Source organism: Heteronotia binoei, chromosome 13 (assembly GCF_032191835.1).
Source record: "Heteronotia binoei isolate CCM8104 ecotype False Entrance Well chromosome 13, APGP_CSIRO_Hbin_v1, whole genome shotgun sequence".
Taxonomy (NCBI): Eukaryota; Metazoa; Chordata; class Lepidosauria; order Squamata; family Gekkonidae; genus Heteronotia; species Heteronotia binoei.
In genome coordinates, this window is record NC_083235.1 from 40,130,581 (window position 1) to 40,155,716 (window position 25,136).

Here is a 25,136-nt window from a genome sequence, read left to right on the forward strand (position 1 = left end):
CGCCCAACTGGTGGCTCTCGGAGGTAGGCGGAGCTCCTTCTGCCGGCCTCGGCCTCGACTGACACTTGAAAGGGGCGGGGCGGGGCCGGGCCGGCCCCAGCGGCGGGCGGAGGAACTAGCGACCGGGTCGGTGATAGCGGGAGACGCTCATCCGTCGCTCTTTTCGCGCACGCCGCGGCAAAGGCAGCCCGGCTCCGGTCTGGTCTCGTCTCCTCCTTCTACCTCCGCTCGAGGCTGGAAAGCCAATGAGGGCCCGGACTCCGGCCCTCGCTGCCTCAGGAGCCGCCCGGAGCCCCCCGTGCCGACCCCCAGCTCGACAGGAGGCCGGCGTTCTGGACCCTCATGCGGCGGCTCCAGGAGAGATTCAGGAGGTGCGTGACTGCAGCTGATTCTCCGGCTTTCGGGAAGGCGGGGGTTTTCCAAGAGGAGGCATGTTATCGGGGAAATCACCAGAGTTACAGGTCTGGTCGCGGGAGAATGTAGATTCTGCTCTCTAGTGGATTGCTCCAAGGATTAAATTCCCAGGCAGTTCCTTCTAAAGTTTCTTTGTGGTATGCCCTGGATCACTTAATGGAGATTTGGTGCTTTCTCCGCCTCCTTAGAACATTCGCCTCATATTTTGCATTCAGTTGAGCTTTTAAAAAAAAAAAAAAAAAAAAGATTTCCTTCCCTATTCTGTTCAAAGCGTGCTTTTGGGGGTTGTCATTAGAGCAGTGATTGAGATTTCCAGATCTAAGAGCTACACAACCAGTCAAAAAATATTATTTTACTTGAATTATTTAACCCTTAGTAGGCTATCGTTTCTGTGACGATCTGGAGTAAAAAGGACCAATAGCATGTTTTGTGTTGATAGTTGGGGGGGGGGTGAGTGGGTGTTTCTGGGTGGGGTTCAGGTTTGTGATTGTGATAGTGCTGTGTAGTGGTAGTAATTCCAGAGTATATGAAGCCGTGTTTATGTGACATAATAGCATACCGTCTTTGGTTTTTTCTTCAGATCAATCCTCTTCTTGTCTACCGCGACTTCTTGTCTACTGCTCTTCTGAGTCACTTATTTTGTATCCCAAGAGGAAATAAAGGCCTTTTGCCTACTCCCAGGGAATTGTTCAAAAACTCTTTACCATGTGGGTTGCGTGTTTTCATAGTTGCATGGCTTCCATCTATGGAAAGGAGGTTTCTCCTTGTAACAGTGTTAGTGTAAAGAAACAGTTGAATATGGAAAACTTTGAGGATGCTCGTTGAAAACTGATAGATTGTCTGATGTGTAATTTGAACGTGTCTTCTCCAAGCTGGTGTGGAAAAACACACTTTCCAAGCATTACTCAGTTATGTTTGTGACTAGGAGCACAGTTACGGTAATTTTCCCTTAATGTACAGCTTATTTTATCCCTGAGCATATTGGGTATTTTCATTAAGTTTCATCCTATACATAATGCTTAAACCTGTTGCATCTCCATGGTGGGACAGAGTGTTTTTTCTGTGTTGCCTCTTAGAGCACTTGAGCAGAGTTGCTTATCTTGTAGCAGACCATCATGATATTCTCTTCGTTTTTACAGGAACATTTATAATGGGCTTACAGCCCCCCCCCAATAAAATAAGTATATGGAAATATTCCCATATTGACCCAGATATAAGATTGCAGGAATACAATTCACAAAATTGCAACTTGAATGCCCAGAAAGCATATTTTTGTATTCAAAGGATCTGTTTTCACAGCTTCTACTTAGATGCCTTTGCCCAACTGTAGAACTGTGGTTTCAAGCTAATATCTCTTAGCACTGAAGAGATCATTTGTCTGTGGTTTTTGTCTAGTTTTCTGTGCTACTCTGTAACCTTGGGACATCCATATCACCTTCAACTATCATTGTTTGTGGAAGTGTTGTTGAATTGAGGGACTCAAATGCACCTGGCTTAGATGTGGAATTGTTCTGCCTGTGGAGCGCTTTGGTAGTTAAAGTCTTGAACTTTGTGCTAATTTAACCATTATGATTTTGCCACTTCTTGGGGTTGTGGTTTTTTAAATTTCCCCTGTGCATCTAATAATTGTGCATTTTCTCACCCCGCTGAAAAGAATTGAAGTGGGTTTTTCCATGGTCAGATACAGTTGTTGAGATTGGATATTTGAGTATCCAATACTGTAGTTGCTGTTTGGAGAGTCTTAAACTTTACACAGCATTCAGAAGTGTTGGCTGTTTTTTTTCTCAGTTGCTGAGAAAAGAGAGTAGACCTCTGCTGAGTGGTAAGAAGTGAGTGTACTAGTTTGGTTTTAGAAAGGAAATAGATTACGATGAAAGATGAAGTTTTTCTCTTTTGAACTGGGTGAAAGTTCATATATCCCTAGTTTCATTCATTGTGACTGAATTAAGCTTCCCTTTTTATGTACAACTGTAAGATTATTTTCTACATTTTTCTCCTCCTGAACGACTGTCTCTCCCATAGGACAGGGTTAATCTGTTTTGGTAAGCTGTTTCCAGTGTAAAATTTGAGAAAGAGGGGAAAGAGAAGAAAGTAAATTTATAAATAGTGAAAAATTATATCAGAAGTGAAGTCAGGGCTTTTTTTTTAGCAGGAATGCACAGGAACGCAGTTCCGGCTGGCTTGGTGTCAGGGTGCATGGTCTAATATGCAAATGAGTTCCTGTTGGGCTTTTTCTACCAAAAAAGCCTGTGTGAAACCATGGTGATGTCAGGGAGTATGGCCTAATATGCAAATGAGTTCCTGTTGGGCTTTTTCTACAAAAAAAGCCCTGAATGAAGTACTTTAGAAACTACATAATGGAGCTTTTGGAATAAATGTTTGCATTTGGTGCTGAATATGTTATAAGAGTGTAGTTCTAATGTATTTCTTTTCTGCACCTATTACAATGTTGAGAAATATATATTCTTGACAGTCAACAGAGGAAAAGGAACATGGAATGGACAGCAGTGTTTAATTAAAAGCATGATAGGACCTGCTGCGTGCATGGATTGCCCCTGCATTTATATGTGCATGAGACAGTGCTGGCTGGCTGTCTTCCTCTTGTTTGCCCAGTTCTGTTCTTCCTTTGAACAGCCTGTTCAGAACACACGTTTTTCCTCACACAGATGGATGCAGAACTGTTAGCAAGGAGGGGAAGTGTAATGCAGAATCTGAGGTCCAGTCGTGAAGCAGATAGTAGATGCATTGCAGGGCTGTACTTCACCTTTTGGTATGCCTTCTACTTCTGGGAAGGTTTCTTAAAAACACAGTGGCCAGGGCTAGAATATATCCAAGTGCACAGGTTCCAGTATTCAACTCCTTAGAGCCAATATAATATTTTTATGGACCAGCCTTGTAGAAAGTTATTTCAAATACCATCAGCTGTGATCCATGCCAGTAGTTTTTACCAACCCCGTCTGGGATTTTTGGCCCACTAGAGCCATTCCAGATTAAGTAATATTCCAACCATTGGTCTGTGAAAGTAAAACAACCTGCTACCATTTCCAACTTAGAGTAGTAGGATTCTGTTGTTAATAAAAAGTAGTTAGATTTCTAAAGTAGTTTGCATGTCCAATTAAACTCCTACCACCAACCTTCTAGTCTTTTATCCATACAAAACCTATGAAGTACATCACTTTCGATCAGGACTACATTTGATCTTGCAGTCTAACAGGGTATGAGTGGAACAGAGTTTTGTATTTAGATCTACAGTGGAGCAGATGTCAGAGAGTTACTTAGTAAAATATCTCATTTAAAATACATAAGCAACCCTGAATGTTAATCTAATCAAATAGCAAAATGTTAATCCTTAGCTGGTAATATTTGACGTGACTACATAAAGGGCAGAATTGATCCTTTTTAATGTGCTTATTGACAAAATATTCCTTCGAATCCAAAAGCAGAATGATTCACTTGTGCCTTTTGGAAAGACAATAAATTTAACCATTTGATGCGCATACCTAAGTTTGATTCCTTTGGTCCATTTCAAGTGTGTTTTTGTGGAAAACTTTTATCATGTGGCTTCCACAGAGAGCTGAAATCCAAATGTAAAAATAGAAAGAAACAGAAGAAACCTTAATATGTGGACCATTAGCAAATACCTTCTAGAGCTAGTTGCAAGTAAACTGTTTTATTGTAGCATAATTCAATTTGATGTCTGCGTGCTTCTATGAGTAAGAGTGGCCATTTATGGGAAGAGGCATACAGTAATCTTTGATTGGTAGGGAAAAAAAAACCACCAAGTGGCCAAATTATGTTTTGGGATCAGGGCATGAAAACTGGGTACAAAATAGCAATATTGCTGAGGTAGGCCATGTTTGATGATAATATTCTGCATGGTCCAGACTCCAGACTAATACTGTTTACCAGTAATAGCACTGGTATCTCGTGTTAGGTACTAAAATAGCCAGGCTTTTAAAAGAGATATTCAGACCCAATTCGTAGCCATGTTGTTAAAACTGAGTAAACGAGAAGAGATGATGGAAATGGTACCTTTCCCCCCCAATTAATTTTTAATAAAATGTTAAATTTCCCATTCTTTGTCAAACTTGAATAAAATCCATAAAGACTGTATTGTATGTTTAGACTAGTGATCTGGGTGGGTTTACTTCTCAGGATAAAGGAAGTGGAAAACAGACAAGTCATGCTAGAAAAAAGAGGGGGAGCTCACATTTCTCAAGCATTGAGACGGAAGTAGCAGATTTCACTTAGGTATTCAGCAAATGAAAAAAGCTTCAGAGAAGGAGGAATTTCTCTTTGTGTATCTCAGAATTCTTGAAGGGCAAACAAATACAGGCAAAGTTATGACCTCTGGGGAGACTGGAAAAAGCTTGAAAAATAAATTGTAAACATACATTATGTCTTAAAGGTGCAATCGACTCCTGTTTTGTTCTATTATCTTTCTCAGGCCTTTAACTTAGGCACTTTCATTTCTCAACTGTGATTTAAAGCTACCACACATTATGAAATTAGCAGGTATGCTCCATAATACTATTTGTAAGCATAAAAAGACCCCTGCTGGATAGGGCTGGATCTAGGGGGGCAGAGGGGGCGCTTGGCCTGTGCACCACTGGAGGAGGGGTACCAAATTGGGTATGGAGTCCATTCTATTATATGGGCCCATAAGGGGTGTCAGTTTTTAATTTTGCCTCCCCTCAAAAAACATGTTGATCCGGTCCTGCTGCTGGGTTAGGCTAAAGTTCCACATTGTCCAGCATCCTCATTCCACAGTGGCTCAGTAGTTGCTCCCAATCCCACAAGCAAGGCATAAAGAGAGTAGGAGAACTGATATTTAGTGGCAACACAGTAGTGTCCTTTTAATTCTCAGTCCTTTATCTGTACCATAGGATTTTCTTCTTTTTCAGCTGCTACACATTGATTTGATATCTCAACTGAACTGTCTATCATAACCCAAGGAAACATGTTAACTGTGTATTGAAGAAACATATTCATATTGAAGAAGAAGATGAAGACTGCAGATTTATACCCTGCCCTTCTCTGAATCAGAGACTCAGTATGGTTTACAATCTCCTTTATCTTCTCCTCCCACAACAGATACCCTGTGAGGTGGGTGGGGCTGAAAGAGCTCTCACAGCAGCTGCCCTTTCAAGGACAAGTCCTGCGATAGCTATGACTAACCCAAGGCCATTCCAGCAGCTGTAAGTGGAGAAGTGGGGAATCAAACCCAGTTCTCCCAGATAAGAGTCCGCATACTTAACCACTGCACTAAATTGGCTCTCTTGAAGTGAGAACCAGCAGTGTGTGGTTAATGTCATAGTTCTTTGTAATGTAACATGGTACACTATATGTAAGCCATACTGTACCTACTGGGGGGGTGTACCTACTAATTTTATAACATAGGAATCACCCCTAAGTGCTCAGAGAGCTCTGAGTTGAGGGTTTTGTGTTTGAATGCTCTGTTTCAAATAGATCGGAATAGTCTTACAAATGAGGCATCAAATATTTTGTTTAGTATTCTGTGTGAAAGCTCTGATCCCTACCTGTATACAACAAATATGTGTGGTTTGGGGGCCAAACTTAATTCAGCTGGAGTAGGCTGAACTCTTAACATGTATGTCTGCCTAGTCACATATAAAACAACATCTGGAAGGATGATGTTGAGTGCCAATGATACATCAGTTAGTGGTATTAACTCACTTCTGCAAACCTGGCAGTCTATCTTCCAATGTGACTTCTCTCTTAGCTCGCCACCAGTTCTGAAAGAGACTGTTTTAGAGAGATGTGGCTTTTGTTGGGGGGGGGGGCACTGTGAGTAGCAAAAGACACAGGTGGGTTTAGGGCCTATCTTTCATGTGCTTTGTTTTCTAAAAATTGCATCCCTGCACTTCTGCTTTATTATGACAAGGAGGGGGATCCACAAATTTTCCAGTGGGCCAGCTCTTAGCCTCTCCACTGTTCCTTCACCAAGCCCATTTCCCCCTTCTTGATTCTCTCTCTCTTCCTTCAGTGGTAGCCTCCATTTCCCCACCCTTACAAGGGGGTTCAGCAGCCCATTAACTGGGTATATTTTGTAGATTAGTGCCACCTTTTGGTGAAAATATACTGATATGAGAATTTAAATATAGTCCAGCCTCTATTAATGCTGTGGCCAGTATATATAATTTCTCAGGCATACAATTTGGGCTGTGGCTTTATATTATCCCTGGTGGATAAATGAAAATTGAACATTTTAAGTGATATTTTAAAAACTGTTGGTAGCAGTATTTCAGTAGTACAAATAATCATTGATCTGTAGGAACATGTCTTCTGTCTCAGTGGCTCCTAATCTTTTTGGCACCAGGGACCAGTTTCGTAGAAGACAGTTTTCCCACAGACTGGGGGAGGCAGTGCTGGGGTTTTTGCTGCCCACCCACCCATCCCCCATCCCTGCCCCCCATGGGGGTCTTTAAAGGGGGGGAGACAGGGGCTGCTTCTGCTGCCCCCCCCACTAGGCGGCCAGGTGGCAAAAGTGGCCAATCTGCCTCCCCCTTCCATTTAAAGACCCCAGCAGCAGTATCGCCCCTTCTGCCCACCTGGGACCTGGCCAGACGAAAGAGGCAGTATGGCCTTGCTCCAAGACTGTCTTCCCTGCAAGACTCAGAGCGAGGCCGTGCTGCCTCTTTCATCCACCCGGATCCCAGATGGGCGAAAGGGGTGGTGCAGTGCCTCTGCCTCACAGCCTAATTGCTAACAGGCCAGGGACCAGTACTGTGGCCTAGGGGTTGGGGACCCCTGCTGTCTGACTTATTCTGTTGATAGTGGGTTATTTTTTTGAAACTGGAATTCTTGTTCAGTATGACATAGATGCTTCAGTTCCAAATAGTTTTCAAGTTGAAAAACAATTAGTGTTTTCAGTGGATTCAAATTTAATTCTCATAGATAGCTCATCCCATGTGATGATTGATTGCCAAAATGAAAATAATTGTGTCCTGACTATACAGTCTAAAATGTGTAAATTGATGAATTATGTATTAACTTCTTGATAATTATGTATTAACTTCTTGATAATGATAACTACTTGGAAGACAGTAATTAATTTAATTGAGGATTTTGCACCCTCTCTGGTTTGTTGACTGCTCACTTACCAGAAGTTTCCTCTTCAGAATTTTATTTTGCTTGGACATGAGGTTCCTGTCGAAATTTAGTTTGTGAGGGGTCATAGAAATGGGGGGGGGGGGACACTGTGCATCTTAGATGAATGCCTGTGATCAAGTAACAGGAGTGGTTCACAGCCTAAGCATTCCAGGCAGCAACTTCAGATGCTAAGTGAGGAGAGGGTAGCAATTTCATCCCCTTCCAGCCCTTGGCCACTGATGCCTGGGTTGGAGAGTTGCAGAGGTGGTACCTCTGGCGTCTGCCCTAGATGCAGCCAGGGTGGCACAGAAGGAGGGGTTTGGGGGGCAATCCTGTTAGATGAAACCTCTAATCTCTCACTATAGATACTGAAGACTTATGAACAAGCAGTGTTCTGAGTTCTCCATGCTTCAAAATTTTCTTTCTATCATGCCTGTGTTGAATCTTTGTTACAAACTGTTTCTCCTCAATTTAGTGGACTTGAGCTGCTTTCTGGTTGAGGTTCAGTTCCTAAAATGTAACCTCTAGTGCACGGGTGTCGAACTCATTTGTTATGAGGGCCGGATCTTGACCTTGGCAGGATGGGCCGTGTGTGTCATAAACTGTAATGCCAGGTGGGGGGGGGTATAAACTTTATAAAGGACACAGACAAAGCACACACACTCAGCCTAATCCACCTTACTGGCTTGTTGAGCCTCACCCAACAGAATGAAGAGAGGCTTGGCTCAGTAACTCCGCTGTGTGACTGAGAGAGCCTGGCAAACAGAGCTTTGCTCTGTAGCTTCTGTACAATTGAGCAAGCCTGATAAAGCAAGTTGTGATACAGAAGGAAGCAAGAGATGGAGAAGGAAGCAGACAACAGTGAGTTGCTCACAGGGCTGGCACTGGGGTTTCTGCTGCTGGAGGCAAACCCCAGCTCAGTGCCCCCCACCCCCATCTTCTTTTAGAAGAAATTATTTGCGGTCGTGGCACAATGACATCACAAAAGAGACATCATCAAGCAGCCCCCCATCCCCCTCAGGCTTTCTGTTCAGGGTGAGGGAAGCTGACAGTTTTGAGCGCGGGACGCAAGCCCCTTCCCCCACTCAGCCTTCCTGCAATGCAGGAAGGCTGATGGGGGTGGGGGAGCTGTTGGTTGCCTCCCAGCAGCAACCCTATTGACTAACACCTCCCAAACCTATTGACTAACACCAGCACCTTCCCCTCTCAGCCTTCCTGCTCAGAGCAGGGGAGCTGACGGTCACCTCCCGTGTGCCTTGCAGGCGCATGGGACATCAGCCCCAGCCCGACTCAGCGGGGCACCCTAAGTGGCCGTCTACTCAGCCTACTCCCGTGCGCTGGCTCTGGTTGCTCATGGGCCTGATAGGAGCCCTCCGGGGGCTTGCTTTGGCCCCTGGGCCACATGTTTGACACTCCTGCTCTTGTGATTCAATTTCCTATGGAACATCTGTAATAGCAAGCATTGAAAAAGGATTTTATGGGATTCTAAAGGCCAGCAGATTTACTGAAGCACAGGCATAGTCATCAGATATAAGACAAAAATTGTAGATGATGCTCTTCCAAGGTGTTCTTCTAATACTTAATCTTCAGTTCTGAAGAAGTTAGTTGTGTGTTTAACCCTATTGACTAACAAGATTTAAGTGTGGCTAACTTTACTGTACAGAGATTCATGTGGGTAGCTTTGTTGGTCTGAAGCAGCAGAACAAAATTTGAGTCCATTGGCGTTAAGACTAACAAAGTTTATTTCTTATGCTTTTGTGTGTATGCCCACTGCATGCTCTATGGGATTCTAATGTCGGATTCATCAGGCTGATCTTGTTGCCCCACTTAAGAGAAGTACTATGCTTTAACTAATTTGTTTTCCTTTTTATTTTAATACATGTCTTTATATTTTAATATGGCTATGTTAAACTCACATCTTCAAAAGCTGGCTTCCTTTACTTATTTTAACAATGGAAATGAAAAAATGTGGAAGAAGCACATAACACCAGTTTGCCTTAGTATTGCTGACCTTTTTTCATAATTGGGTTTAAATGTAAAAGGAGTATGGTTGTATAATGGTACTAAAGAGATCTGCTAATATTTGTAGCATTCTTGATATCTTTAAGTACTGAGCCCTTTTTCTTCTGAAACTAATTTGATGGGGACTTTTAGTCCAAATTCCTATTCAGGAAAATTATGTAGTCCCTTTAATGATCAATAGCAAGAATATTAAATATTAACCCACTGAACAAATATATTCATTACATCCTTTTAAGTGTCCATTTATGTAAACTGTGTCTCAATTGTCTCAACAGATTCATGAACCATCCGGCTCCAGCAAACAGTCGTTACAAACCCACTTGCTATGAGCATGCTGCTAACTGTTATACTCATGCGGTAAGTAATCTGACTTACTGGTAGTACAATCTCTGTGGCACTTAAATTGCTCAAATTCCCATCTGTGTGAGATTTTATTGCGTTTAAATCATGATTGAATACAAGCTAGTACTGGGAAGTACCATTAATATGGGCACAACATTGTTGACCTAAGTATCTGTTCTGGGAGCACAGAGTACAAAACCTCAATTGATTTTATTTACTTTATTCAGTCTTTCTTCAATCTCATCTGTATTTAGAAACTGAGGAATCCCTAAAGCCTTGTGAAATCTGATCCTCACTAAATTAATGATTGCTAAAAGCTTGTTTTAACCACCTTGGAAAGATTTGTTTTTAAAACGTTTTGACAGGTTTTTCTGAACAAAACAGCAGCAGTGTTTGTATATTAAAGCATACACTCCATGTCAAAGCAATCTCATAAATAACTCACCAAAAGTTACCAACCCAGAAAACCATTTGTTAATCTACTATGCATTAATAACATCTTTCCTAAAAGTGGAAAAGAACTCCTTACTAATTCTTATAAAGCTGAAGGGGCTTTTTTCTGCCTCAGGTGAGAAACTGTGTACAAGGCTGGGTTGTTCAGTTTGCTTTTCAGTAACACAGAAACAGTGACTTGCAAAAGACACTTTTGTACTCTGCAAATTTCTGGTAAATTTCAGAACTAGGCAGTTGATTGATTATAGAAGCTATCTTTGAAGTGGAAATTTTCCCCACCTGCTGGTTTCAGAGTCTCTGTTCATAATCACTAATTGGGATTCTTTTCTCTGTTGATAACTGCATGATTATGTCTGTTGTAACTACTGAGGTTTTTTCTTTACTGCATTGACTGCTTTATTTTTGGAGGGTGTTGTATGTGGGGTTTTTTGCAGTCCTTGCAGGTTTGTGGCTTAACCAGGCAGAATCTTAAAGTTTTTTTAGTAAGCCACAAGCATTTAAAGTGTAAATGTCAAATATTTTTTTCTCAGAGATATTACTATGAACAGTGAAGTCGAGCACTGTACGTTGGTGGAAGCCTTGATTGGGAATTGGTATAATTGGCATAACTCATTTAGCCCTCTCCTGCAAGGTGTTTTCATGGTTGCTTTAAGTACTGATAGGAAGATTGACTGAACAAAAAAACTAGACTAAGCTGAAGAATCCTCCTGCTACTTCTGCATAAACCTCATTTTGTTTCATGTCTGCCTTGTTCTTGAACAGGAATACATCTCTGTAGTCGCCAACAGTGATCAAATGATTTGGTTGACAGTTTTGTCTAGCATTTTATCTTGTTTATGTCTGCAACTCTGCAGCAAATTGCATATGCATAGTAAATCAAAAAGGATTTATACAGGGAGGGATGCGCCCTGCCCGTTACTTGTAATATCTAGATACATATGTGTGTGTGTATATATGTTTAAATTTACATGTTCTCCCTCTGAGGCAGGACTAGAAGTTTTTTCTTCTTCCTCTTCCTGTGACCCGGAACACCCATCTCCTCAGTTCCTTTCCTACCTCGAGAGGGAGAGCAGCTTTCTGGCTTAGCTCCTTAATACTATTTCTCTATTCTGTTTTCTTTTTCCTTGTTATTACTTTCCTCTTCTAACCTTACTCAATATTTTCCTAAACTCTGTCCTTCTCGGCTTGTTTTTTCTATTATATTCTTCAGTCTTTTCCCTTCCCTCCTTCATCTCACGAGTGACAAGGGAACGGCCTATAAAGGCCTTACTGATACAGGCGCATAGGCGCTTAGGCGGAGCGACACAAATAGAGTCCTTCAGGGACGAATTTTTAGAAGGCGTGGACAACACCGGCTCACTGTTAAGACCCGCGGGGGAGGAATCCGACGCCGACATGTCCTCTCGGCTTGTCTCAGCTCCTGGCAACGGTTTTAGCGCCAGTGACACACAGCACCGCGGTCAAAAGCGCTCGAGCTCAGTGCTTACGGCAGAGGAATCTTCTAGATGGCTAGAAGCGGCAGCCATCTTAACAGCGGTGTTTTGGCGCAAAACAACCATGATCGGCATTGTGATAGTAAAGCCGCGGCTGCAGGCGCAAGTCCCAATCTCCAGTCGGGAGATAGAGGGATAGAGCTACCCCTGTCAGAACAAGCTTCTTCTCCTTCTGACCAGTTGCAGGGGCCACGGTCCGGTAATGTACCCTTTCCCAGCGAGTTTATGCACATGCTCCAGTAAACAATAAGGGTTGAAATTTTTAATGCCTGCCGCACGGGCGCCATAGGAGCAAGTTCGATGGGGTCCAGGTCTCCCTCCCCAATCCCCCCAACATCCACAACAGCAACAACTCAGGGGGGGGTAGCTGGCCAACTAAGACTGCCGGGAAACAAACCCCAGATTATAGGGATCCAGTGGATGAAGTAGAGGATATTCACTCTGATTCTGAATCCCAAGCCAAGGATAGAGAGGACTTCCTTCCTGATCAGGAGGTAGAGGATGTTAGTGTTCCTGAGCAGTCGGTTTGCTTCTTTAAGTCTGAGGACTACCAGTATCTATTGACTAGAGTTATGGCAGCTTTGGCCCTTCAGGATCCCTCTTCAGAGGAAGAGGCTTCCACTCCTGGCACCATCTCCAGGAACAAGACCACAGGAGATAGAGAATTCTTCCCAGGGTCGCATGCTTCCGCAAAAATCTTCCCATTTCCCCAATTTTTTGAAAGGCAACTTAAGGCTGAGTGGGTCAAGCCTAATTCCAAACGTCAGTTCCCTAGTTTTGTAAAAAAATTATATAACTTACCTGCATTTGCAAATGCAATGTTACAGGTTCCTATAGTGGATGCTCCAATAACAGCAATACAATCTTCAGGGCTGGTGTCCGAAGATGACCACGGTTCTCTCAGAAATAACTGGGACAGAAAAATTGATTTGGCACTCAAGAGGTCGCATGAAGCCACCGCCATGGTGATCAAAGCCTGTGCAGCTTCCTCCATTGTTTCCAGGGCAGTCATAGTCTGGGCTAGGAGACTGACTCAACGCTTACCAGAGTATGATAAAAAGCTTCTAGATGGCACTACTAGATTACTCAAGGCTGCAGAGTTTTCGGCTGATGCATTGTTGGATGTACTTACTTTTTGTGCCAGAGGGATCTCTTCTGGGGGAGTGGCTAGAAGAGGCGTTAGGCTTAGGGCATGGCAAGCAGACAATCTTTCTAAACATATTGTTGTCTCCTATTCCTTCCAAGGAGAGAAACTCTTTGGTGACTCTCTAGAAAAGATCCTAGTCGAGACAAAGGACAAAAAGAGAGCCATGCCCAAAAACATTCGTAGCTCTGATAGGAGAAATTTTCCATCACACTCCTTTCGTTCCTCCCATACTCTGGCCAGATCCAGATAGGACAGCAGGAAGTCTTCCTGGAATCAACCTCAGCAGTCTTTCAGGAAGGGCTTCACCAGCTCTAGATTCTTCAGACAGCGCAGTGACCGGTCAGACAAACTGAACTGAGAGTCCAAGCCAAACAAAGCATGACTGGCAAACAATTCTGGTGCGGAGTCAACTATTCCATTTCCAGGATGCGTGGTTGGACTCCAGGGCAGACTCTTGGACATTAGAAATTGTATCGCAAGGTTATGCCATAGAGTTCAAAAAGACCCCACCAGAACGTTTCGTGATTTCTCCTGTTTGGCGGAATATTGCAAAAAGATCAATAAAGCAGTAACTCATCTTCTCAACTTTCAAGCCATAGAGCCTGTTCCAGTGTCCCAGAGGGGTCGGGGAGTATATTCAATATTTTTCACCGTCCCAAAAAAGAACGGAGATTGGAGAGCGATACTCAACCTCAAGTTTGTGAACAGGTTCATTCAACTTCGTCACTTCTGTATGGAGACTCTCAAGGCTATAACAGAAGCACTCTAGCCACGGGAGTGCCTCACGTCTCTGGTCTTCAAAGAAGCATACCTTCATATTCCGATTCTGGCTGTGCATCGACGCTTTCTTTGCTTCTGTGTAGAACACGACCTTTACCAGTTCAGAGCCCTTCCCTTCAGCTTGGCGACAGCTCCGAGAGTATTTACAAAAGTGGTGGTGAATCTGGTTCCTCACCTCAGGCAACAGGGAATTCTGGTCCATCCATAATTGGATGACCTGCTAATCAGGAGAGGTTCCTTTCAGATGTCCAGATGGTGATCCTCTGCCTTCAGAGACAAGGCTTCATCATCAGTATGGACAAAAGCTCATTGGTTCCAACTCAGTGCTTGGAACACCTGGGAATGATAATAGACACCAGGAATAATTCTCTTTTCCTCACCAACGAAAAGATCCAAAAGACGAAGCAACTTGCCAAGATAGTAATCCAAGAGAGAGTCACTCCGTTATTGACACATGTACGGCGTTGTCTCAAGGCTTACCTGATTAGAACAGTCAATTCGGAAAACTGATGCCATGTTTAGAAACATTTCCCCTCCAAGAATAGGGCTAAAGATGTTGGTGTCAGCTGTCAGCTACGCAATTAGACTGTGTATATCAGAAGCATACCGAGCCATGAAGCTAGATGTGCCGAAAGGTATTATAGCACATTCTGTCAGGGGTGCGGCAGCCAATGCCGCCCTTGACAGACAAACTTTGATAGAAGAAATTTGCAGAGCGGCAACTTGGTCCTCGATTTTGACCTTTCACCACTACAAACTGGATGCTTATAGTTCAGCAGAAGCAGCCTTTGGCAGAAGAGTTCTACAGCAGGTGTTGGCAAAGGAGAGTGATATCCCACCCAGTCAATGATCTATTGTTCTAGGGATACCCAAGATGTCCTCCGACTCAGAGGGAGAACGACCATTGGTACTTACCGTCAGGGGTCATTCTCCTCTGAGTACAGGAGGACATCTTGCCCACCACTTTCATCGCTCTGGCTTGCCTCTATCTTTCATGTTCTGCCTTTTTTCCTAAGCTGCTCATTTCTTGTTATTCCTTGTTGGTGTTACTGCTTTGTCTTGTTTTCCTGAGTAAGGTTACTAGTTTTCTACTGCTTCTCGGAGTTACCTGAACTGAGGAGATGGGTGTTCCGGGTCACAGGAAGAGGAAGAAGAAAAAACTTCTAGTCCTGCCTCCCTGACACGATGGTGGGAAACACCCAAGATGTCCTCCTGTACTCAGAGGAGAATGACACCTCACGGTAAGTACTAATGGTCGTTCTGGTCAAGGTTAAGCTAATGGTTGTAGTCTGATTTTTCACAACAGTCTTAGACTTAGAGAATTGCTTTTTCAAACAAATTGATTAAAACCAGATAGAACATATACTAACAATTTTACAAGTGTAAGCATACCTCCCAAAGGTCAGATCAAATGTAAAGGCAATACAGGGTACTTTGAAGGGAGAGTCAAGAGAGGGAATTTTGTAGTTGGTTGGACAGTTATCAAGACTGAAAGAAGGGCCAAATGAGAGGTAAGGGAGGGAGAAGCTGAAGTGGCATGGGGGCAGCAGATAGAAATTTATTCATCACTATGGGTCTCCCAACTGTATGCTTCAAATGTTCATTCCAATTAGGAAATGGATCAGCTGAGGGTTTTATTTATTTATTTATATTATTTATATTTTTACTTATATCCCGCCCTTCCCACCGAAGTGGCTCAGAGCGGCTTACAACGCAATAAACTCACATAAATTCAGCTTAAAACATTTACATAATAAGGTTAAAACCATAATTAATAAGACATAAAAAGATAAAAACCAGCGGTCTATTAAATGCATTTTAGTTCCATCCAAATTTTTCTCAGTGTCAGTTAGTTGTTGTAGGCCTGCCGGAAGAGGACTGTCTTACAGGCCCTGCGGAACTGCCCTAGGTCCCGCAGGGCCCTCACCTCTTCCGGCAGCTGGTTCCACCAGTAAGGCGCCGTTACCGAGAAGGCCCAATCCCTGGTGGATTTCAGACGGGCCTCCTTTGGCCCGGGGATTACTAACAGGTTTTGTGAACCCGATCGTAGTACTCTCTGGGGAAGTATCAGTACTTTTAGAAGAGTATCAGTACAAGTTCTCAAACTATATGCAGTAACATTGCTTTAAAAATTAAAATCCCTGCATATTAAGTGATGAATAGCTCTTGTTGTGGCTGTCTAATGCCACATTGTAAGCTGGTTTACAGTGGTGATCTGCAGTCATGTCTGACCATCTCCTAGAATGGGAGTTTTCTGTCAAGAGTAGACAGCGCTGGGGAGAAATACTACGACTGTGGCAAATGTGTCTGCTGTAGTCTTTGAACTCTTGAGAGCCCTGAATCATGGGAAAAGATTCCATGGGGAATATGTGGCTTGCTATACACAGCTTGAAAAGGGGTGAAAGGTGGCTGAGACAACACACTTTTTCTTCTACTGGGAAGTGGTAGGTGGGTACAGAGGAGGAAGTAATGTATGGCATAATGCCTGGCCCACTTTCTGTTTAGCTCTGAATAGAGTTGCTAGCCTCCAGGTGGGTCCTGAAGCTCCCTAGGAATTACAACTGATGTCCAGACTACAGAGAGCAGTTCCCCTGGAGAAAAAGGCTGCTTTGGGAGGTGGATCCTATGGCGTTATATACAGCTGAGGTCCCCCCTCCCCCAACCACTCCCTCCCTAGGCTTCAACTCCCATAAGAACATAAGAGAAGCCATGTTGGATCAGGCCAACGGCCCATCAAGTCCAACACTCTGTGTCACACAGTGGCAAAAAATTTTATATACACACATACACTGTGGCTAATAGCCACTGATGGACCTGTGCTCCATATATTTATCTAAACCCTTCTTGAAGGTGGCTATACTTGTGGCCGCCACCACCTCCTGTGGCAGTGAATTCCACATGTTAATCACCCTTTGGGTGAAGAAGTACTTCCTTTTATCCGTTTTAACCTGTCTGCTCAGCAATTTCATCGAATGCCCACGAGTTCTTGTATTGTGAGAAAGGGAGAAAAGTACTTCTTTCTCTACTTTCTCCATCCCATGCATTATCTTGTAAACCTCTATCATGTCACCCCGCAGTCGACGTTTCTCCAAGCTAAAGAGTCCCAAGCGTTTCAACCTTTCTTCATAGGGAAAGTGCTCCAGCCCTTTAATCATTCTAGTTGCCCTTCTCTGTACTTTCTCCAATGCTATAATATCCTTTTTGAGGTGCGGCGACCAGAACTGCACACAGTACTCCAAATGAGACCGCACCATCGATTTATACAGGGGCATTATGATACTGGCTGATTTGTTTTCAATTCCCTTCCTAATAATTCCCAGCATGGCGTTGGCCTTTTTTATTGCAAACGCACACTGTCTTGACATTTTCAGTGAGTTATCTACCACAACCCCAAGATCTCTCTCTTGGTCAGTCTCTGCCAGTTCACACCCCATCAACTTGTATTTGTAGCTGGGATTCTTGGCCCCAATGTGCATTACTTTGCACTTGGCCACATTGAACCGCATCTGCCACGTTGACGCCCACTCACCCAGCCTCAACAGATCCCTTTGGAGTTCTTCACAATCCTCTCTGGTTCTCACCACCCTGAACAATTTAGTGTCATCCGCAAACTTGGCCACTTCACTGCTCACTCCCAACTCTAAATCATTTATGAACAAGTTAAAGAGCATGGGACCCAGTACCGAGCCCTGCGGCACCCCACTGCTTACCATCCTCCACTGCGAAGACTGCCCATTTATACTCACTCTCTGCTTCCTATTACTCAGCCAGTTTTTGATCCACAAGAGGACCTGTCCTTTTACTCCATGACTCTCAAGCTTTCTAAGGAGCCTTTGATGAGGAACTTTATCAAAAGCTTTCTGGAAGTCAAGGTAAACAACATCTATTGGGTCTCCTTTGTCCACATGTTTGTTCACCCCCTCAAAGAAATGTAACAGGTTAGTGAGGCAAGATCTTCCCTTGCAGAACCCATGCTGAGTCTTCCTCAATATCCAGGACTTTCCAACCCAGAGCCGGTAACCTTACCTCTGAAGAATAGGCGTTGTGTGCCATGTAGTGGGTATCACTGAAGTGGAAGGAAGAGCTTTGGGGGTCTAAGAAAACATTTAAATCAAAATAAGGGTACTTGAGTTGCTAAAGTTTGCATACCACATATTTGCAGCATCTGTGCTTGTAGCTTGAGGCTAACATAGTATCTGAAATATGTGGTTTACGGTATGTATCCACTTGCTTAAATCAGTGTTGGGAATTTTTTTCACTTTGGTACACAATCCACAGACCACACAGTACTGCAGGTCTTTATCAGCTGTAGAATATTTGATATAATCTTTATAAAGCTTTATTAAACAGCCAAGATAGGGCTTTGGCTGGAAAACTAAGACCCAATGGATCTTATGTGGCACAGATGCAGAAGTACTTTAAAAGCTTTGCTGACTAGGTAAAAAGTATTACAGTAGTTGCAACAAGTGACCATCAAGTTGTTTATCTCAGTCCTTCCAAAGGCCAAGAACTTGAGGCAGGTGTGACAGTTACAGAGATCACTAATCTGCCTTGTGTCCTGACTTTTGGGAGAAAGGCAGGTATACGAGTGCTCTAAGTACATAAATCACTGACAAAGTCGCATGTGTGAGTACTTCTTTTTCTTATGCTTTTGATATCTCATATATATGAAGAACTGACCTGAGCCACTAGATTGACTCCCAGGTAAACTACTAAGCTGAGCTAAATGAATGTGTCACATGACCAAAACAGTAAAGAATGTGTTACATGACCAGAATAGTAAAGAATGGTTTCCTTCCTTCCTTTAAGTTGGAGATAGAAAAACATGTTCCTTGTGGTTGGCTCCCTGCAATCAAGTTTATAGCACATTATCAACAGAAGTTAGTTGCAACCTTTTGTACCTGGAAATACAGGAGACATAGCAATGCCAACTTCATTGGTGGGAAAAATATACACACAAGACAGATCTGTGGTTGTATGTAAAAGGAATTAGTGCTGATGTGACTTGGCAGAATTTGCAGTTAGTGGTCTGTTTGTATTTTAATCCAAGAAACTTTTAAAAGAACATAGTAGGGAAGTGAATTTCCAGTTTTACTGCCCATCTCTAATGCTGCTTAGATCCCTGCAGTACAGCACCTGCCCTTTGGCTATTAGCAGGTGCATATTGGGATTCACACAAGGAACACTCATAAAATTCTCAACTGCTGAATTTCTCTGCTAGATTCTGTCTGTCCATTCACTAGTGCAGCACATGGCAATGTAACCAACTGTTTTCCGATCCATATGCTAAAAACTAGGGGGCAAAAAAAAATACTCCATTTCAGGAACAGTCTGACTAGCGTTCATCCAGCCAAGGACATACAAAATGCTATATCAAGCAGTGAAGTGAAATAGTATTCAGATACATATTCTGCAGGTGAAACACACCCACACCTGCAGAAAAAATATGGAGAGAAGTGGAACGCCTTGGGAATGAAATGTCTGTTAGCAGATTATCAGAGAAATGATGACAGAGTGAAGCAGGAAGCATTTACTTTTTCCTGGTACAGATATGACCTGCCTATGCTGCTTGTGCATTACATTTGTCTGTAAGCAGTAAGATAAGAGAAAATGAAATAAATACTCCAAGTCCTGATATCATCTGTCTGAATGAACTCTCAATATGCACTGGTGAAATAGGATTCAGATGGTTGTTTAGAATGGTTTCCTAAATGAAAATTGTAGCTGTAGTTATCGCTTATTTGAGTGGTAATCACTTATTTTAAGATGTTAAATAAATTATCATCTATTTTAAGAAATTGGACGGAATTAAGTATCTAACTAGCTTGCATGTTTTTCTGGTGATTTATGAATATTCTTGTCTTCTCTTCTGGTTTTATTCTAAAACTCTCCTCTGTAAAAAGTCACCTTTCACACCTTTCACTTTTGTTTTTGAAAGGCACCAGTCTTATTTAGGGATGGGCATGAACTTGGAAAATGCAGTTAGTATTGGTTCATGGTTTGTGGTGTGCATGGTTGGCAATCCATGGGCCATCACCAACTTTTTGATGCTAGATAAACTTGTTCTTTTTTTAGGTTTGTTATGTGGTAGAACTCCCACACCCCCTCTAAGCATGCTAGAGATTTCAAACTCACAGAGGATCTCTGGCTGACTCCTCTCTACCTGCTCTATTAGTTTTATGAGGATTAGATTTAGGGAGTCCAAATTACTGCCAGAAGGAGCCCCCAGGAAAGTGCTTTCTGGAGAAATGACAGACACAGGTTCAAGAGTGTATAGAACGGATCCTGTGGAAGCCAGACACCAAACTCACAGCAGAACTGCAACAGTCTCTCCTCTACCTTCCTTCCAAGTTCAGTAAGGATTGGACTTACAGAACCCAACGAGGGAGAAGCCCCACTACTGGTTGTCATTAGTGAACAGGAGGTCAGCAGTGGTGTGAATGCCAGGCATGCAATGGCAGAGGTGATGGTGAAGGAGTACGTCACTATTCTCCAAGTCCCCTGAATCTGGTGACACCAATCCCTTGAAGTACTGGTCACACATGGTGATCATCTGGCCCAACATCTCTTGTGTGGTTATGAGCCCTGAGTCTGCCTAAAACCCAAACCCCAGCAGGAAAAAGGAGTTCACAATCAGGTAGGTATAAAATGTGGGTCCTCACTCAGCCAAGGCACCCAGTAGCTAAGCCCCTCTGCTTGGCATGAGCAGAGAGATGGGGTGGCTCAAAGCCTTGAATCCACCTATCACCAAACCCCAACAAGAGAGAAGGGTTCATAATCAGGAGGGAATAAATGAATGTGCTTTGGTAGTCCAGTTTTAACAAGTTACCTGCCTCTCTGTGTAACTACAGACAGCTGACAGAGGGGAGGGTATGGAGCTGAGCTGAGAGTATGTATAGCTTTCTGATCCTTTAGGGCAGAACAGGAACTCTGTTATCGGCAGCCAACAGTGCCTGTTAAGCTTTGGAGAGCTCCTGTTGGTGTTTCCAAGGCTGGCGAATTCTGCCCCCACCCCACCCCACCCCCGGTTCCTTGGAGTTTTGTAAACAGTTTAATTGAGCACAGACTGTCTGAAAACATATCCATTCATAAACCACCATGAGCAGAACCAAAGTTTGTGGGATGTTTGTTCCAGGCACCTTCCATGAACATTGCTTCATAAACTGAACCAGCCAAAATTTGTGGTGAATTTTACTTTGTGAGCTGGTCTGTGCCTATCCCTAGTCTTATTTTTACTTCAGTTACAAATATTGGCCATTGAAGTGTCCTTTCTTAGGTGCTTTTAACTAATTTTAAGATGGCGCTGCCACTGTTAACTAAAAATTGGAACCATGAGAATTTATGTATATTCGGTACTCTTAAATCCAGTTTCTTTTAAAGTAAAGGTATTATATATACATCAGTATGTCTGAAGTATTTGCATTAGTCTCTCTGTCAGCAGTTCCTACGGTTTTTGCTTGCTCAATGAAGTTGACAAAGCCTTACTTTCAGCATATTTTAATCCCAAACATAATATACTGTCTGATAGTCTGGCACTGTTTTTTTCTTGGGGGGTGGGGAGGGTTGACACAGCAGCTCTGTAACCTTTAGTCAACATAAATCCTTAAAAGGTTAACAGATAAAGGTAAAGGATATGTGGGTCTCTGTTTCCATGAGGAAAGTTGAGATAACAGTGCTGTATACATAAATCTAAATAGATAATTATCTTCAGTTTTTAAAAATCTTTCCAGTTGGTCAGAAAGGCAAAGATTGTTATAGGCACAGGAAATAGAATGATAGAAGGCATGAAATCTGGAAAGGGAAGACAGCAATTAACCTGTTCTTTTTTGTGTTCCCTAGTTCCTCATTGTTCCAGCAATTGTGGGTAGCGCTCTCCTCCATCGTCTCTCTGATGACCGGTGGGAAAAGATAACCGCATGGATGTATGGAGTTGGCCTTTGCGCACTCTTCATTGTATCCACAGTGTTTCATATAATTTCCTGGAAAAAGAGTCATATGAGGTATAAACCAGGGTCTCATTTGCGTTGTAGCTGTGTCCTGCATGCTGTTTCTGATGGGGTACTTAAACACGTGGCTAACCTGTGGGACTGGACTGACAGTGGAGTTTGCACACTTCTGAGCCAGTTGACTTCAGTGGGATATGTCTGCTTAGGATTGCACTAACAAGCAGCATGCCAGGCCATCAGCAGGAAAACTCATAGGTCTGTGTTTCCCATATATTGCAGCTCCCTCTAGCTTAGGGGTGTCAAACATGCAGCCCCGGGGGCCTAATCAGGCCCCCAGAGGGCTCCTGTCAGCCCCCTGAGCAACTGGCTGTCTGCTTCCTTCTCCCTCTCTCTTACTTCCTTTTGCATCACAGCTTGTTTTGCCAGGCTTGCTCAACAGCACAGGAGCTACAGAGCAAAACCTCTATTTTCTCCATTGGCTGAGGCTCTCTTAGGGAGAAAGGGGGGAGGGGTAGCTTGCTTTGCCAGGATCTCTCAATCGCATAGCAGAGCTACTGAGCCAAGCCTCTTTTCCTTCTATTGGCTGAGACTCCTCCCCTTCCTAGTCCCCTGGGGAAGGAAGGAAAGAGCCAGCGCTTCCTTTGCCCAGTTCCCTGGGTCACAAGAGAGAGATACAAAGAAAGCACCTTTAAGATCAACAAGTGCTAATGTTTTAAGCATGTTTTAAGGGTTTTTAAAAAAATCTTTACTTGTGTTTGTGTCCTTTAAAAAGTTTATATCTCTTCTACTTAATCTTAAATAGGTATACACATGGCCCGGCCCAACAAGGTCTCATTTATGTCAGATCCAGCCCTCATAACAAATGAGTTTGACACCCCCGCTCTAGCTTGTTACCTATCAGGTGGTAACATATACTAGAGTGATACCATCTCACTCTTTGGTGCACTGTCCAAAAAGTTGCACTTGTTGGCTTTAAAAATTACCTTTAAAGCCTTCAACATAAAATTGTATACTAGCTCTAAATCACTCACCTAAGAGATATGGAATGTGGCTCAAGGGGAAAAAATGTTTGGTTGTTAGTGCAGATTAGTCTAACATAGCTTTTTGGTTTTAAAGTGGAACCTAAAGAAGCCATGCGGTGTGAACTGAATGTGTTGTAAAACAGTTTCTAAACTGAGACAATTTAAATGTTTTGAATGCATTCTAAGTTGCTGCAAAAATGCAAGTCACTTAGGCTATAGTTCCAGGTAAGATACTGTAATGTTTGGTTGGTTTAGAATATTTCACTTTTTTAATTTCCAGTGACTGTGATAAGTAATAAGAGCTACACAAGCCAGTTTAAAAGAGTAGTCTGTCTATGATAATTTGCTACTGGCATTAAATAGATCAAAGAGTTGCAGTTTCTGTTTCACCATATCTGGACTCCTGCATGTGCCCACATGGCTCCTTATCTCTTGATGAATTGGGTTTCAGTTCTGTATGAGTAAGAGGAGAGAATCCCCTAAGTCTGTTTTTTTATAGCTTGCCTCTTGTATTTACATCCACTGCCATTTGCATGCTCATTTGTACATTGACCCCATTCTCATCTGTGAATTTACATAGGAATTCCCTTTCATCATCCTGTGGCCTTACTGAATGCAAAATGTTTGTTGGGGTTCCCTTGCTTTCCAGTTTATAACTTTCTAATTCTGTATTGCAGAGTACAGTGAATGTTTTTGTAGCTTGAGCTGGATATTTAAAAGTTAAAATGTAATTCTTTTCAAGTTTAAGGGTGCCGTAGATGAGAGACTATGTAGTCGCTGTAGGCAAGGTGGGGTATATTACTTTTGTAAGAATAGTCTTATTTTGGGTGGAGCTTGACTTTCTCATAGCTTATCATTTTTCAAAAGATTTGTTCCCCTTTTTTGCCTTTCCACTTAGGACCATGGAGCATTGTTTTCATATGTGTGATAGAATGATGATCTATATCTTTATCGCAGCTTCTTATGCACCGTGGTAAGGATTACAGTGTGTACTTTTTCATAGATAAAATTGCATTGGCATGTTATCAGCACAGCTTCCACTATGTTGATTGGTGACTGATTGCATATAGCCTAATCTGCCAGGGTTAGAAGCAAGGAAGTTAAATCCTTTTTCCATTTAACAAATTAAATCTGATGTTAGCAAAATTGCCCTGATCCAGCAAGAGCCATATATATGCACCCCTGAACTGAGGCCAGTGTTTTTTCCTATGTGAGCATAACTATTGATTTTGCCTTTCATTTCTGCTATTCCAAGCAACAGTCATCTTTAAAGAGATTTACTGATTTCTTAAGTTTTGTGGTTTTCCCGTTTTATTGCTATGTTCATGAGAAGTTGTAAGTCATCTTTAGCATTTGTAGAGACATGCTTAAATGTATTTTTATAATGTAATATTAAATGTTGTTTGCCCTTAATAGCACTGACAACATTATACTATAACTATTAGAAAACTGATTCTAAAGAAATATACCTACACGTATCTTTTAACTTTACTGAATTGCTTTCTTATTCTTTCACAATGTTTAGTTTTGTAGGATATACAGAGAGAGTTTCTTTAGCGATATATTACCTTTTATATCAGCAAACACAGACTTGCAAAACATAAAATGTCTTTAATATCTATCTGTTCCATTATTTTTATTGTCTGTTATCACCTTAATATATTTTTAGGTTAAATCTTCGTGAGCTTGGACCTCTGGCATCCCATATGCGTTGGTTTATCTGGTTTATGGCAGCTGGAGGAACAATTTATGTATTTCTCTACCACGAAAGGTAAGATTGTGCATTCTGCCTGTTAATATTACCAGTATTATTTTGTAGATTTCATCTGTATCAGGGCTTTTTTTGAAAAAGCCCAGCAGGAACTCATTGGCCTATTAGGCCACACCCCCTGATGTCATCATTTTTGCACACAGTCCTTGTTGTAAGAAAAGCCTAGCAGGAACTTATTAGGCCACACCCACTGACACCAAGCCAGCTGGAACTGCTTTCCTGTGTGTTCCTGCTAAAAAAAAAAAAAAAAAGCTCTGGTCTGTATGCCACTATATTGTCTGAAGCTTAGGAATGAAGAACAAACCATAAAATTGAAGTAGAAATAAAAATTTTGAATTGGAATTCAGGAATATCCTTCACTAGGGTCAGAATATCCTCACTAGATTTGAGTCAACCTGAAGGAAGGTAGAGGAAGGCAAGGGGTGGAGCATAAAATCCTGAAAGCTGGAACTTTTTTCTAGTAAGAAAAGTGATTTTAGCTGAAACATCCCCTTATTTGCTGCTGAGAAAAGCACAATATCTGCATGTCTAGTCAGGTTGTTAATTGCAGTGCCAGTTCTTGAAACATCATTGGAGTATTGGAAATAAAAACAGCATCTCACTTGTGATATTCCCCTGGATAAATAATTCAAG

General features: G+C 42.4%; 1 protein-coding gene across 2 annotated transcripts in view; it reads left to right on the forward strand.

The window, feature by feature from the left end:
* MMD (monocyte to macrophage differentiation associated) overlaps positions 1-25,136 on the forward strand; it is a 46,441-nt gene that overhangs the window by 10,787 nt on the left and 10,518 nt on the right. The window contains exons 1-5 of one of the 2 annotated variants that reach the window (XM_060251982.1): positions 14-371; positions 9,825-9,906; positions 21,604-21,764; positions 23,631-23,705; positions 24,402-24,503. In XM_060251982.1, coding sequence (XP_060107965.1) covers positions 343-371; positions 9,825-9,906; positions 21,604-21,764; positions 23,631-23,705; positions 24,402-24,503 — 449 coding nt within the window. In that variant the 5' untranslated portion in view covers positions 14-342. Of the gene's footprint in view, positions 1-13; positions 372-9,824; positions 9,907-21,603; positions 21,765-23,630; positions 23,706-24,401; positions 24,504-25,136 lie in introns of those variants that run through there. The other variant, XM_060251981.1, reaches the window with a different exon arrangement.